The following is a 12484-nucleotide window of genomic DNA, read 5'->3' as shown; positions in this document are numbered from 1 at the left end:
TTTTTTTCCTCGTTATGTAGTGAGAGAGAAAATCAGAGACGGAGAAACGAAAGCAGAGGGCCCAGGTGAGATTACGTAATCATCACATCAACGCTTGGTGGTTGCCGGTGCAGAGGGACTGTGACACTAGCCTGACAAGTTAACACAATCCCTGGTGGAGATGAAGCGGTTGGACACAGAGGCGTGCTGCAGGAAGCACAGGAGGCAAAGAACATCTGGATTCACCTCTTCTGGATGAAGACAGCAGTGTGAGGTTGCTGAACAGAGGAGAGCATCGGGAAGCAGACAGGATAGACACAGCACTCGTCTTCTCACCCAGACACACACACCCACCCACCCGAAATCTAGCAGTGCCAGTCTGTCTGTCCAGCACAGGAGAGAGAGAAGGAAAAAGGAAGAGAGATAGGACATGTGACTTCCTCGTCCTACATAAGTGGAGTGTTGTGGATTTAAGCATGGCAAAAAAACAAGTCCAGGCCTGAGCGAGGAACACAACACACAAACACAACACACACAACACACACACACACACACACACACACACACACACACACACAAGGAACAGCAAGAGAACAGAGAATACACTGAGAGAGGCGTATCTGGTGTGAGTATCCTTCTTGTAAATATGTGTGTATTTGTTGTAAATTTTCATCTGAAAATTGTGCTTATGTGTGTGTGTGTGTGTTTGTGTGTGTGTGTGTGTGTGTGTGTCCTTTGTGCCACTTCATCTTTGCCTCACATTCCCATTTAATCCAGCTAATCAGTTTCATTTTCTAATTCTAATTTTTGATGTATCCTCCACGAGAGCGCTCAGTTCTTTCTGATATGAACTCATGGCCTATTAAAAGCATGCATGTGTGAGAGAGAGAGAGTGTGACAGGAAGAAGAGTAACTTTTAACCCACGCATTGCTGCACACGTTCAGGTTTGGGCCGTTATTCATGAGCACAGCTGCTGAACACACTGCTGACATGATGTCGCTCCACACGTACTAATCTCCTCTTATTGTTTAACATCCTCTGGATACACACATCAGAAAATTCCCAGTGTAGTGTTTACACTTATGGAAGTCCAGATAGACTGAAATAATCCCTTTAAAGAGGTAATTCAGCATAAGTGTTAATTCGTTAATTCAGCCCTGGAGGTTTGAGCTGCTCATATAAAACTACCTAACACCTAAGATTTTTTTGGATTTTTTTTTTTGGTAGAGAGAGGAACCAGGAGGAAACTCAGGGTTTACAGACACAGGGAGAACATCCAGTGATCTCAGGATAGGCTCTAGATCCATCACGACCCTGACCAGGATAAAGCAATTTTATAAATAATAAAAAATAAGAAATAGTTATCAGAAGGCCATAACAGTATTGATGCAAACACACAGTTTCCCTTGGTGCTTGTTTCAAGGTCATCTTTTGCTTAGTCTGTACCTTGTTATGATCCAAGAATGTGTATGCGATGGTGATGTCGGTTTGAGCGATGCCGACCCGTTCAGCACATCAAGCTTGACTCACTCCGACACTGATATTATTCTTATCTCTAATTTCCTTCTGTAGCCAGCTTCATAGGGAGCAACATTCAAATCGTTTATGAATGTCAAATATTAAATGCTTCATTGTACAATAATGCATTGTCAAACTGACAACATGACTGTATTCATATTGCAGAAGATAAAAGCACTAAGCAATAGGAAGTGTTTACATGGATAGAGTGAGACTTTAAACAATGTTTAGTGATGAATCACTGTCTAGTTCATCTTAAGTCATGTATGAGAGCCTGATCTAGCACAGTAGACTTTTCTAGCTGTAGATATGAGCTCATCTGAAAATTTGGAGAATAAAACCCCCTCAGAATGCATATAAATATGCCAATTGGCTATGTGAGGAGTAACATACTTGGGCACGTGCTGTTATAGGAAAATAATCAGTGACAAGGTGGTGTGACGTAGCGCAATGAGAATCGGAGTTACTGTTACTACCTTGATCTTGATTATTTCATATTGTATCTTATATAAGTATGCAGTGTTTTATTCCTTTTTAATTTTAAATTTATTAATAAAAAAACTGACTTTTTATCCATTTATAGTTACATTTAATGTCGTGGAACATCCGCAAAACAAGTTAGTTTGTGTTATTGTTTTCATCATAGCAGGTTCTCTCACTAGACTCTTTTTTTTCACTCTCTTGTAGTTATAAATAACAGATAAAACACAGTAGTCGTGTTACTAAGGAAACCGGGAGCATCACAGTCCTCTGTCCTGATGACTTGATTGACAGATCCCTGATTGTTATGAGTTATTACATTCCAGAAATTTTACATAAGCTTCTCCTTACAGAAAGCTTCACCATATTAAAATACATTTCTCTTAGTTAAATAAGTTTTTTTTTTTTTTTTTTTTTTTTTAATCCATCTGCCATACAAGCTCTTGTGAATTAGTTGTTATTATAGTAATAATTAAGTAGTATAAGGTAAGAATTAGTGCATTGATATAAAGGGATTTGTCTTACAGCCAGAGCTACTATCAGAACTGCGGGTACAGAAATTTAATCAACACCTTCTGACCAATCAAAAATCAAACACTTTGTCGCATAATGAATATAAATTGATTAAATTTGCTATTATGGACAATGTCTATTGTCTAAATGAAAGCAACTAAAGTATTGGTGTAATTTTGGTGTAAGTGGTGTAAATGCCTTAAACCAGACTTAAGCCATGATGAATATTATGTTATATGATGCAAAGCTTTTGTGAATCAGTGATGAACTGGTGATGAAACTGGTTTTGCACGTGTTGCAGTGTGACCTACCTGCACCTTCTGACAGGAGGATGGGTACGACAGAAGCCACTCTCCGCATGGAAAACTTGGAGGTGAAGGATGAGTGGCAGGATGAAGATTTCCCACGGTAAGATAAGTGCATTCTGTCCAAATCTTAATACAATCAATCAAGCATCTTTTAAGTTTAGTGTAAAATCTCAGAATGAATTTCCTTATAATATTTCTGTATTTTGTAAAGCTTCAAGATCACAGCTTGTTTAGCGTCAGAGAATCCTTTACATACTGTAGTGGTGTTCATTTATTACTTTAAAAAATACCTGGGAGAGGCTTCTCAGTGATACATCACTAGATCCTGGAAAAAAGATGCCCACTGTTTGAGGCCTTAAAAATAGTCCAGCCAGGATATATTTTTTTTATTCATCAAATTGTCCATGGTTGCATTAACCCTTTCTTGCAGTACCGTCAGTCAGGACACTGTTGGGTTTCTGTGTGTAGAGTATCGTGACTCTGTGTTTAGCTGCTGTTGAGCAGGGCGATGTGAAAGGGGAAAGGTTTGAGCCCCCTGCTGGGCAAACAATGAGCACGTCTCCACAATAACATTGCTACAGAGATAAAACGGACAGAACTAAAACATTTTTATATACAATACAACCATATACAAATGCCACATCTTAGTAAGCTAGGTTAAAAAAGAAATACTTATGAGAAACTGCAAGCTCTCAAATCCATGTGTGTCTACTTTCATATGAGCCATTAACCACTACTGTGGAGTGTGACGTCACACATAAATTCAATGCTGAATACATGCACCCCAAAACAGGTGCAAATTCCATTTTTTAGCCTCTGGTAAAAAAGAGTTAACAAGTAAACAAGCATACAAGTAGCCTCTATTTCTAATCACTACCTGTAGATGTTTTGTCACTATGTAGCTGATATTTTTAAAAGCCCATTCTTTATTAGTATCTGGAGTCCCAGAGTCCACAATGCTACAGTATATGATTTGAAAATAATTCTAATAGTTTCAAAAGCAACCCTTGTCCCTTCACACACTTCAAACTTTTACATTTTTACTGACCTCTCTTAGACCACATAATTATGCTAGTATACAAGTATGCAACTTTGAAAGTAGGTTCAGTGAACCTTTGCCCACTGTAGCCTGAGATTCCTGTGCTTGGCTGAAGGGAGGGGAAGCTTTTGCTGTTGTAGCCCACCCGCCTCAAGATTTGGCATGTAGTGTGTTCTGAGATGCTTTTCTGCTCACCATGGTCGTAAAGGGTGATTATTTGTATTTGTATTACTGTAGCCTTTCTGCCAGCTTAAACCAGTCTGGCCATTCCCCTCTGACCTCTCTTATCGACAAGACCTGCAGAACTGCTGCTCCCTGGATATTTTTTTGTTTGTTTTCCGCACCATTCTGTGTAATTTCTAGAGATGTTTGGGTGTGAAAATCCGAGGAGTTTCTGAAATACTCAGACCAGTTTGTCTGGTACCAACACTCATCATATGAACATTAACTGGCACTCTTGACCTGTATGTGCATGATTTTATGCGTTGTGCTGCTGCCACATATTCGGCTGATTGAATTACTGCATGAATGACCTCCTTTTAAAGCGCCCAGTCTGTATATATAACATAATACACACTGTATATAATGTCAGTGCATTGTATAGCCATATTAACTTGCTTACTGTATTAATCATTATATATATTAGTAAGAGCGAACACACATGGCCAACTTTCTGATCTCGACTACAAGCCATCCCGGTCCCTTATTATTAAACAGTGTTAAAACAGCACTAATTACAGAGAGAGAGAGAGCAGGAATGTATGTCACCAGAGACAGAAGCTACAATTAAGACTGTTAGCAAGCATTTAGCTGTCTGCTCCTCTATTGTTCAAGCTCACAAACCTGAACACATCGCCACTCCTCGATACACAAGCACTCTGCCACAATGTGCCTATGGGTGATACAGTAATGACTTGTTTTCCTTCCACAGGGAGTCAATTCTTTAGGAAATGTCTACTGTGCCAAAACCATTGTGTGAATGTGAATTCGCACAGCGGAATAAAAGCCTAACTGTTTAATTAAAAACGGATGCCATGTGCTTGTAGTTCTCGAAAAAGAAGTACAGTCCATCCTTCTAAACATCTTTCCCTGTACCTTCATATTGTCTCTGTCCAGGCCTCTGCCGGAGGACGGAGACCTTGATTGCCTTACTGACAATCGCACATGTACGTGGCTTTAAAATCTTCTTAATTTTATTTATCACACATCGCTGTTGCTGAATTTTTAACGTTTTATAATCAGTCTATAACAGGTACATTTCATCACAGCTCTAACAGATTCTACATAACACCTCCCATGTTTTTTAATAATTCGATTAATTCTAAAGTTTGCAGTAGCGCTAGTATTCCAGCTACTGCTTCTAAATGTTTCATTAGTATCAATGTACTTTAAAGCAGTGTCATGTCCATCAGCTGTATGGCTTTAGTGGCTTTACGGCTCTTATAAAAATTGTACACAGGTATGCTGGTAATCTTTGTATGAAGTATGAAGTGCACTGTAAAGAAGGATTTTAGGCTGATATGCTAGTGTTTATGTATGCAATTATGCAAGTAAGCTAGTATGCTAGCATGCACATTTGTAAAGTAACTTAGCTTGCATGTAGATAGTACTCATGCTATACTAGCATGCAAGGAGGCTAGTACACAATTGCAACTAGGCTAGTGTGCACATATGCAAAATAGGTTAGTATGCTATTATGTAAGTATACACATAGACTGGAGTGCAAGTATGCAGGTATACAAAGTATAATAGCTGTTGACTAGTGTGCTGATAATCAACTATTCAGGTATATAAGCATTGAACTAGGCTAATATGCAAGTATCCTAGTATGCACGTATAGGCCTACGAGTATGTAAGAAGGATAGCATGCAAATTTGTAAAGCAGCTTAGTATGCACGTAGATAGTACACATATGCTAGCATACAAGGAGGCTAGTATGCAAATAGGCTGGTACACAAATGTGAATGTATGTAAAGTAGGATTTTATGCAAGTACATAAGATTGCAAATAGACTAGTATGCAAGTACACAAGTAGGCAAGTATGCAAGCATGTACTGTTGACTAGTGTACTAATAATCTCCTATTGAAATATACAAGTATGCTAGTAAACTAGTATGCAAGTATGAAGGTAGTCTAGTATTGTGCTAATAATCACCTATATCACCTAAGTCAATGCAATATTCCAGTATGTATGTATACAAATATGCAAGTAGGCTAGTATTCAAGTATGTAAGTATGTAAACTAGAAATGAAAGAATGAATGAATACTAGTGTAAAAGAATGTAAAATAGATTGCGCAGGTATAGCAGTGAGCAGGTATGCAAATATATATATTTAATTGTTGGCGTTACTGTTTCCGAATGAATAAGTTGTGTTCATGTGTGTGTTCCCTCTCTTCATGTCTCAGCTCCCCCTGGCTCTCTGCACAGAGGTCATGGAGGCTCAGCAGCTCAGAGTAAGCGGAGGACACTCATTGCCCCAGACATAAATCTGTCCTTGGACCGGAGCGAAGGGTCCCTCCTGTCCGACGACATCCTGGACACTCCAGACGATCTGGATATTAATGTAGAAGACATGGACACACCAGACGAAACAGACTCTTTAGAGTTCATCACCAGCGGCAATGAGTTGGAGTGGGAAGGTCTGTATGAGGTCAGATGTCAAAGGTTATTCTGAAGCTGATCGTGTTCTAGCTGCTGCATGATTTAAACTGGATCATGTTATATTATTGAAACAGTGTTATTGCAACCAAACATCCTTAATGAATTTATTTCCAAGCTGTTGTATTTTGCAAACTTGAATTCCTACACCCAGTATTATAGCTTCATTCAAACCGTGACCTCACTCTGACAGATGATGCCCTTGTGGCACGAGCTAAAGTGGGTCCGGGTGACAGCTCAGGTCAGGGGGGTGAGGAGGGAGATGGGACTGCTCGCCTCTGGAGAACTGTGATCATTGGAGACCAGGAGCACCGGATAGACATGCAGGTCATCAGACCATATTTGCGTGTGGTCACTCACGGAGGTCAGTGCAACCTTGATCCTAAGGGAACTGTTCACCCTGAAATGCAAGAATGAAATATAGTGCAACCTTTGTTGAGATTTAATATGTATCTTTCACCTGCAATGGTGGAAATAGTATCATTCGTTTGTGTGTAAAACTTTAAGGTTACACTACATGATGTACTGTATCTAGGTAAAAGATACACAAAGGTACAAAAGCTGTATGCTTGATGGTACCACCTGAGCAACAAGGAATGGTACAGTTTAACAGTTGATTACCCTTTATTCTGAAAGTGGATGGATAGTCCTGATGCCACTCCCGTTATATTTTACCTTTAATCTTCCAAACGATTTGTCACTAAGTTTAAGAGCCAGATTAGAGAATGCTCCAGTGGGCATGGTGGCTTAGTAGTTAGCATGTTTGCCTTGCACCTCTGGAGTTGGGGGTTCAATTCCTGCCCCCACCCCATGAGCGTGAAGTTTGCATGTTCTCTCCGTGATTCACAGGTTTCCTTCAAGTACTCCAATGTCCTCCCAAGTCCAAAGACATGCGTTGAAGGCTGATTGGCATTTCCAAATTGTCCGTAGCATGTGAATGTTCCCTGCAATGGGTTGGCACTAGAGGTGCGCCTATACTAAATTTCTCAGCCGATACCGATAACCGATTATTCAGAGTGATATCAGCCAACAACGATAACCGATCCCGATAGTTCTGCCTTTTATACCTTCTTATAAATTAATAATGGGGGGAGGGCAGGCTCGAGTACTTCACTGCTGCTCACATCCGGTGTAAAATTTTCGCAGTGCAGTTACAAACTGCAGTTTTGTCATCATTCCACAAAAGAGACATAATCTTTACACACAGTACGAAATCGATTTGTTTTCCCGCACTCTTTTGATTGACACAATATAATAGGTCCAGATCATCGGATGTTTTTAAACTATCAGCCAATAGCCGATAGCATGAAAAATAGCCTTTATTGGCCGATACCGTTTTTATCGGCTGATACATCAGTGCATCTCTAGTTGGCACCCTATCCAAGGTGTCCCCTTCCCTGTCCCCCGAGTTCCTTGGCCTAGGCTCCAGGCTTCCCCACACAGAGGCGAACCTAGATTATGTGCAGGCCCCAGCCAAAATAAATGCTTCTGACAGCTTTATGTTGTTATTATGTCTTCATGTTACCCAGACATAATGTTGTGACCCTTTACTTCCATGGAGGAACTGCAGTAGACGCGTGTTTTGAAGACTTAATTTCTTTATTGAAAACAATCATAAGAACGTAGACATATTAATAAAGAAAGGGGCTGCCCTACAATTGCTGAACACGGTCTCAAAACTGTGTCTCTTTCCCCCATAACATCCCCCCACAGAACCAAATACAGTCATGTGAAAAAATAAGTACACCTCATGGAAATTGTTGGCTTTTTTGACATATTTGGCAAGCAAACATTTGATCCTCTTTGAAACAGCCTATTAATGAAGCTAATATAAAAACCACAAGGAACATTTTTTCAGCAGAAATCTCAATAGATGTGATGTTACTCTGTGGAAAAAGTAAGTACACCCTCGGCCTCAGAAGCTAGTATTGCCCCCTTTGGCAGAAATAATTTTTTGTAGGCATTTTACATAATTGTTCACCAGGCTTGCTGGAATTTTTGACATTTTTAATATTATCTTCAAGCACTCTTTGATATGACACAGAATTCATAGGTGAATCAATGAATGCAAGCTTTCCAGTCAATGAGGCAGCGAAGCAACCATAACATTTCCACCACAGTGCTTCACAGCTGGTATGAGGTGCTTCTCCTGAAAAGCTGTCTTTGGTGCGCACCAAACATGTCTGCTGTTACTATGGCCAAACAACTCTATGTTTGATTCGTCTGTCCAGAGCACATTATTCCAAAAGGCCTGGTCTTTACCTATATGCTCATTGGCAAACTGTAGTCTTGCAAAGGCTTTTTCCCATGCAGGTCTAATTTCTGCAATCTCTTTCTGATTGTAGAAACATGCATGCTGTGATGGAATTTTGGGGTTCTTGGAGACTTCTTTTTGCATCAGACGGTCTGCTCTTGGGCTGAATTTGCTGGGATGGCCAGTCCTGGACAAATTGCCAGACGTTTGAAATCTGCGCCATTTGTAGATTATTTTCCTTACAGTGGAATGATTTATTTTAAATAATTTGGAGATCTTTTTAAATCCCTTGCCAGACTCATAGGCATCCACAACGTTTATTCTGAAGGCTTTATAGAACACCTCAATAGCAAAGAGAACACCAGACACTAGATATGAGAGGGGAATAAATAAGACCGGTTCCACCTGCACTTCAGAAGCAGGTTCTAATCACTGGCACCCAATCTTCAACACCTGATTCTAATTTTATGGTTTGACGGTGTGATAAATGTAGGCGTGTACTTACTTTTTCCATGTGACTGATCTTTTTTTTGTTCATTTAAATTGGGAAAATTACTACAAAATGTCAATTTTATGTCATCTGATAGAGTGTATCAACTTTATTAATAGACAGTGTTTCATAGAGGATCAAAGGTATACTTATTTTTTCACATGACTGTATTCTGCTTCCTGCAGGTTATTATGGAGAAGGTCTGAATGCCATCATTGTGTTTGCAGCCTGCTACCTCCCGGACAGCGGCTGTGCCGACTACCATTACATCATGGAGAACCTCTTCCTGTAAGCTATTGCTCAAACACATCCGGGGGAATGAAAAAACATCTATCATGAGAAAATATGTTTGTGAAGTGGAATATGTGTAACCTAATTTAAACTCAGTCAAGTAAATGAGCTCAACTCTTCATTTTAAGTTGGATTTGTACAGTCACATTAGGAACAGTTCTGATAGTAGTATATTGGTGCTAGTTTGGTGGTTGTGGGTGGGTTTGAATATTCCAATGTGTCTGTTATATATAGGTATGTGATCAGCAGTTTGGAGTTACTCGTAGCTGAGGACTATATGATCATATACCTGAATGGAGCAACTCCACGCAGGAGGATGCCTGGCATCAGCTGGCTCAAGAGATGCTACCAGATGATTGATAGAAGGTATTGATGTAAAGTGACTTCTTGCCCATTATACAAGCCTCTAGGGTTGGTACTTGTTTTAATGTCACTCTGCAATCACCTGTGTTCCACATTATTCTGGATTTATAAGGATGGACATTATTATTATTGTTATTTTCCATTATTTCAAGGTTAAGGAAGAATCTCAAATGTCTGATTATTGCACACCCATCCTGGTTTATTCGGACTGTTCTGGCCATCTCACGCCCTTTCATTAGGTGAGAACTTTTCTTTAATCGAATGATAAAATTGGATTTTGTATCATTACCTTAGCCATGTCTTTGTGAACAAACAAACTCCACTCTCTCACCAGTGTGAAGTTCCTGGATAAGGTTCGCTATGTACAGAGTCTGGAGGAGTTGGCTCAAATCGTCCCTATGGAGCATGTGCAGATCCCGGAGTGTGTGCTGCAGTGAGTACTCATCATCAGCAGGTGGAGCGTCTGAGACAATAAAACGTTTAAAAAGGCTGCCAGAAACCTGAAACTGAGACTTCAAGAACTTATTTACCAATTGCTCAAGCTTTCTTGTACATTAAAATTCACAGTTTTGTACATTTTCTTGGATGCTGCACTAGATTTCAAGTAAAAGATAATAATATCAAATAAAATGGCAATGATGTACGGATATCGTCACATCATGCTGACCAAATTGGTCTGGAATCTAATGATTCTTCTAGGAGGATATATTAAAAGTCTGGTTTATAAACCTCACTTCCTGTTGGCATTTAGTTGTGCAACAACAATTAATCCCTATTGGTATGTGTATGTGACCAATATGTGTATGCCCCATCTTTGAACATAAACGTGATGTTTGAGCCACATGGTATGATGCACAGTGTAACATTTCCTCTTTGCACAATCTGACATGCTAGTTGTCATGTTAAATGCCTCGCCATGACTTTTCAACACAGTTTGAGGTATAAAAAATTACTTCTTAATTTAGCATCATGGACAACTTGGCATCATGTTGACCAAATTTGGTTTAAACCTGATGAATTCTACACAGCACATGGCTGTATATGACTACCAAATTTAGTGCATGTTGGTAAATCTGGATGCCCATAAATAAGAAAAAATATCAAAGAGCATGCCTGGACCCCAACTTTTGCCAGAACCTGATGACCACCATTTCTGATGTTTGTGCCAAGTTTTGCATGCCAAGCACCTCAAAAATGGCCAAAGTGTTACAAAAAAACAAGTGGGTGGTGCTTGGACCCTAAAGAGTTGACACGGTAATATTGAACATAATCCTATAGACTCGTATAGACTTGTGTGAGGTATTTGTGCAATGATGTGATAAAATAAGAAGATAAATATAAGAAATACAAAAAGAAAACTATGGCTGAGACTTAAATACCAGTCTTTAAAATTGAAAGCACTGTCACACTATCCTATCCTGAAAGCTGGAATATTAAGTGACCATATCAAAATCAGTGAGAAATCTGGGTGAATTTGAATAAACGACAGTGATGTGGTTGGATTTTGTATGATTTCATGTGATGAAGTTGTAATAAAGCCTACGATCCTAAACGCCTAACCTTAACCTCATTCAAATTATTTTTAATTCACAAGTGTGAGACCATAATGCTGCAATACTTCCTCTGTGAGTAACTTCAACTTTAAAAACCAAATGGCTAATAGCGAAATAACGATTTGTTATTTGTGTGGAATTTTGTGGTACATTTTTGGTTCAAAATTGCAATTTACACAAAGAGGGATATAATTATATCACACAATAGTTAGATACTCTACAATCATTCAGTATGACCTGACTATAAGTCTATGAATATTACTACAATAAACCATTTTAAATGTTTTTTTTTTCCCCCAGTAGCATTTGTAAAAACACAAAGTAATATTGTCATTGCAAAAATGAAAGACCGATTGTTGATAGTCTCAGGTTTCAGTGAATAAGGTTCAGTAACTAAGTGTGTTCCCTTCTTTCCTAAGATATGATGAGGAGCGCCCCAAGGCCCAGACAGAAAGGTAAAACTGAGGCTTGTGGGTTGGCATGCAGTCAGGTACTACTCGAGTGTCCTCTGGCCTTTACAAGAATCTAGAAGCCCCTCACACACACACACACACACACACACACACACACACATCCATTCCTAGGTTTGGAGTTTACAGTATTACACAGTTCAGATATGCACCTGAATCAACTCAGAACTGAATCTTTTAAGTGTATGCTGAAAAGGCAGACCAGGTGTAAAGCGCTACAGTCTTCTTTACTTATTCTCATGCAGCAGTGAGAATTCATGCTGCATGTTATCCACGTAGATCTTATGCTAATCATCCATTGAAAAATATATTACTTAATGATATTATTCGATACATATCTAAATGGAATCTAAATGGAAAGTGAAGCACATATGTCTATCAGCATGACCTGGGAGGTTAATAGGTTAAAAAAAAATGTATATTACATTACATGCTACAGTAGATTTGGGCAACAAACTTTACAATCTAAGAATAATAACTTTACCTTTGAAATAAAAATATCATAACATATCATATAATTACATATAAAATATTATAATATGTTTTTTCCTCTCTGTACCTCCAT

General features: G+C 39.0%; 1 protein-coding gene across 1 annotated transcript; it reads left to right on the top strand.

Moving 5' to 3' along the window:
• Positions 1-1797: 1797 nt before the first annotated feature.
• Positions 1798-12005, top strand: atcayb (ATCAY kinesin light chain interacting caytaxin b). Its single transcript, XM_053652055.1, has 9 exons — positions 1798-2899; positions 4955-5004; positions 6246-6479; positions 6692-6862; positions 9428-9530; positions 9768-9899; positions 10049-10135; positions 10231-10329; positions 11869-12005. The coding sequence occupies exons 1-9, from the start codon at positions 2766-2768 to the stop codon at positions 11906-11908; spliced, it is 1050 nt and encodes a 349-aa protein (XP_053508030.1). The 5' UTR covers positions 1798-2765; the 3' UTR covers positions 11909-12005.
• The last annotated feature ends 479 nt before the right edge of the window (positions 12006-12484 follow it).

This window comes from Ictalurus furcatus, chromosome 20 (assembly GCF_023375685.1).
Source record: "Ictalurus furcatus strain D&B chromosome 20, Billie_1.0, whole genome shotgun sequence".
Lineage (NCBI taxonomy): Eukaryota > Metazoa > Chordata > Actinopteri > Siluriformes > Ictaluridae > Ictalurus > Ictalurus furcatus.
This window is presented reverse-complemented; position numbering and strand designations above follow the sequence as displayed.

Bases quoted from the DNA above. Each gene is read 5' to 3' on its own strand.
- atcayb (XM_053652055.1), top strand. From the start codon at position 2,766: ATGAAACTGGTTTTGCACGTGTTGCAGTGTGACCTACCTGCACCTTCT. The intron at 5,005-6,245 runs GTACGTGGCTTT...TTCATGTCTCAG, and splicing joins CCTTACTGACAATCGCACAT to CTCCCCCTGGCTCTCTGCAC. The intron at 6,480-6,691 runs GTCTGTATGAGG...TCACTCTGACAG, and splicing joins CAATGAGTTGGAGTGGGAAG to ATGATGCCCTTGTGGCACGA.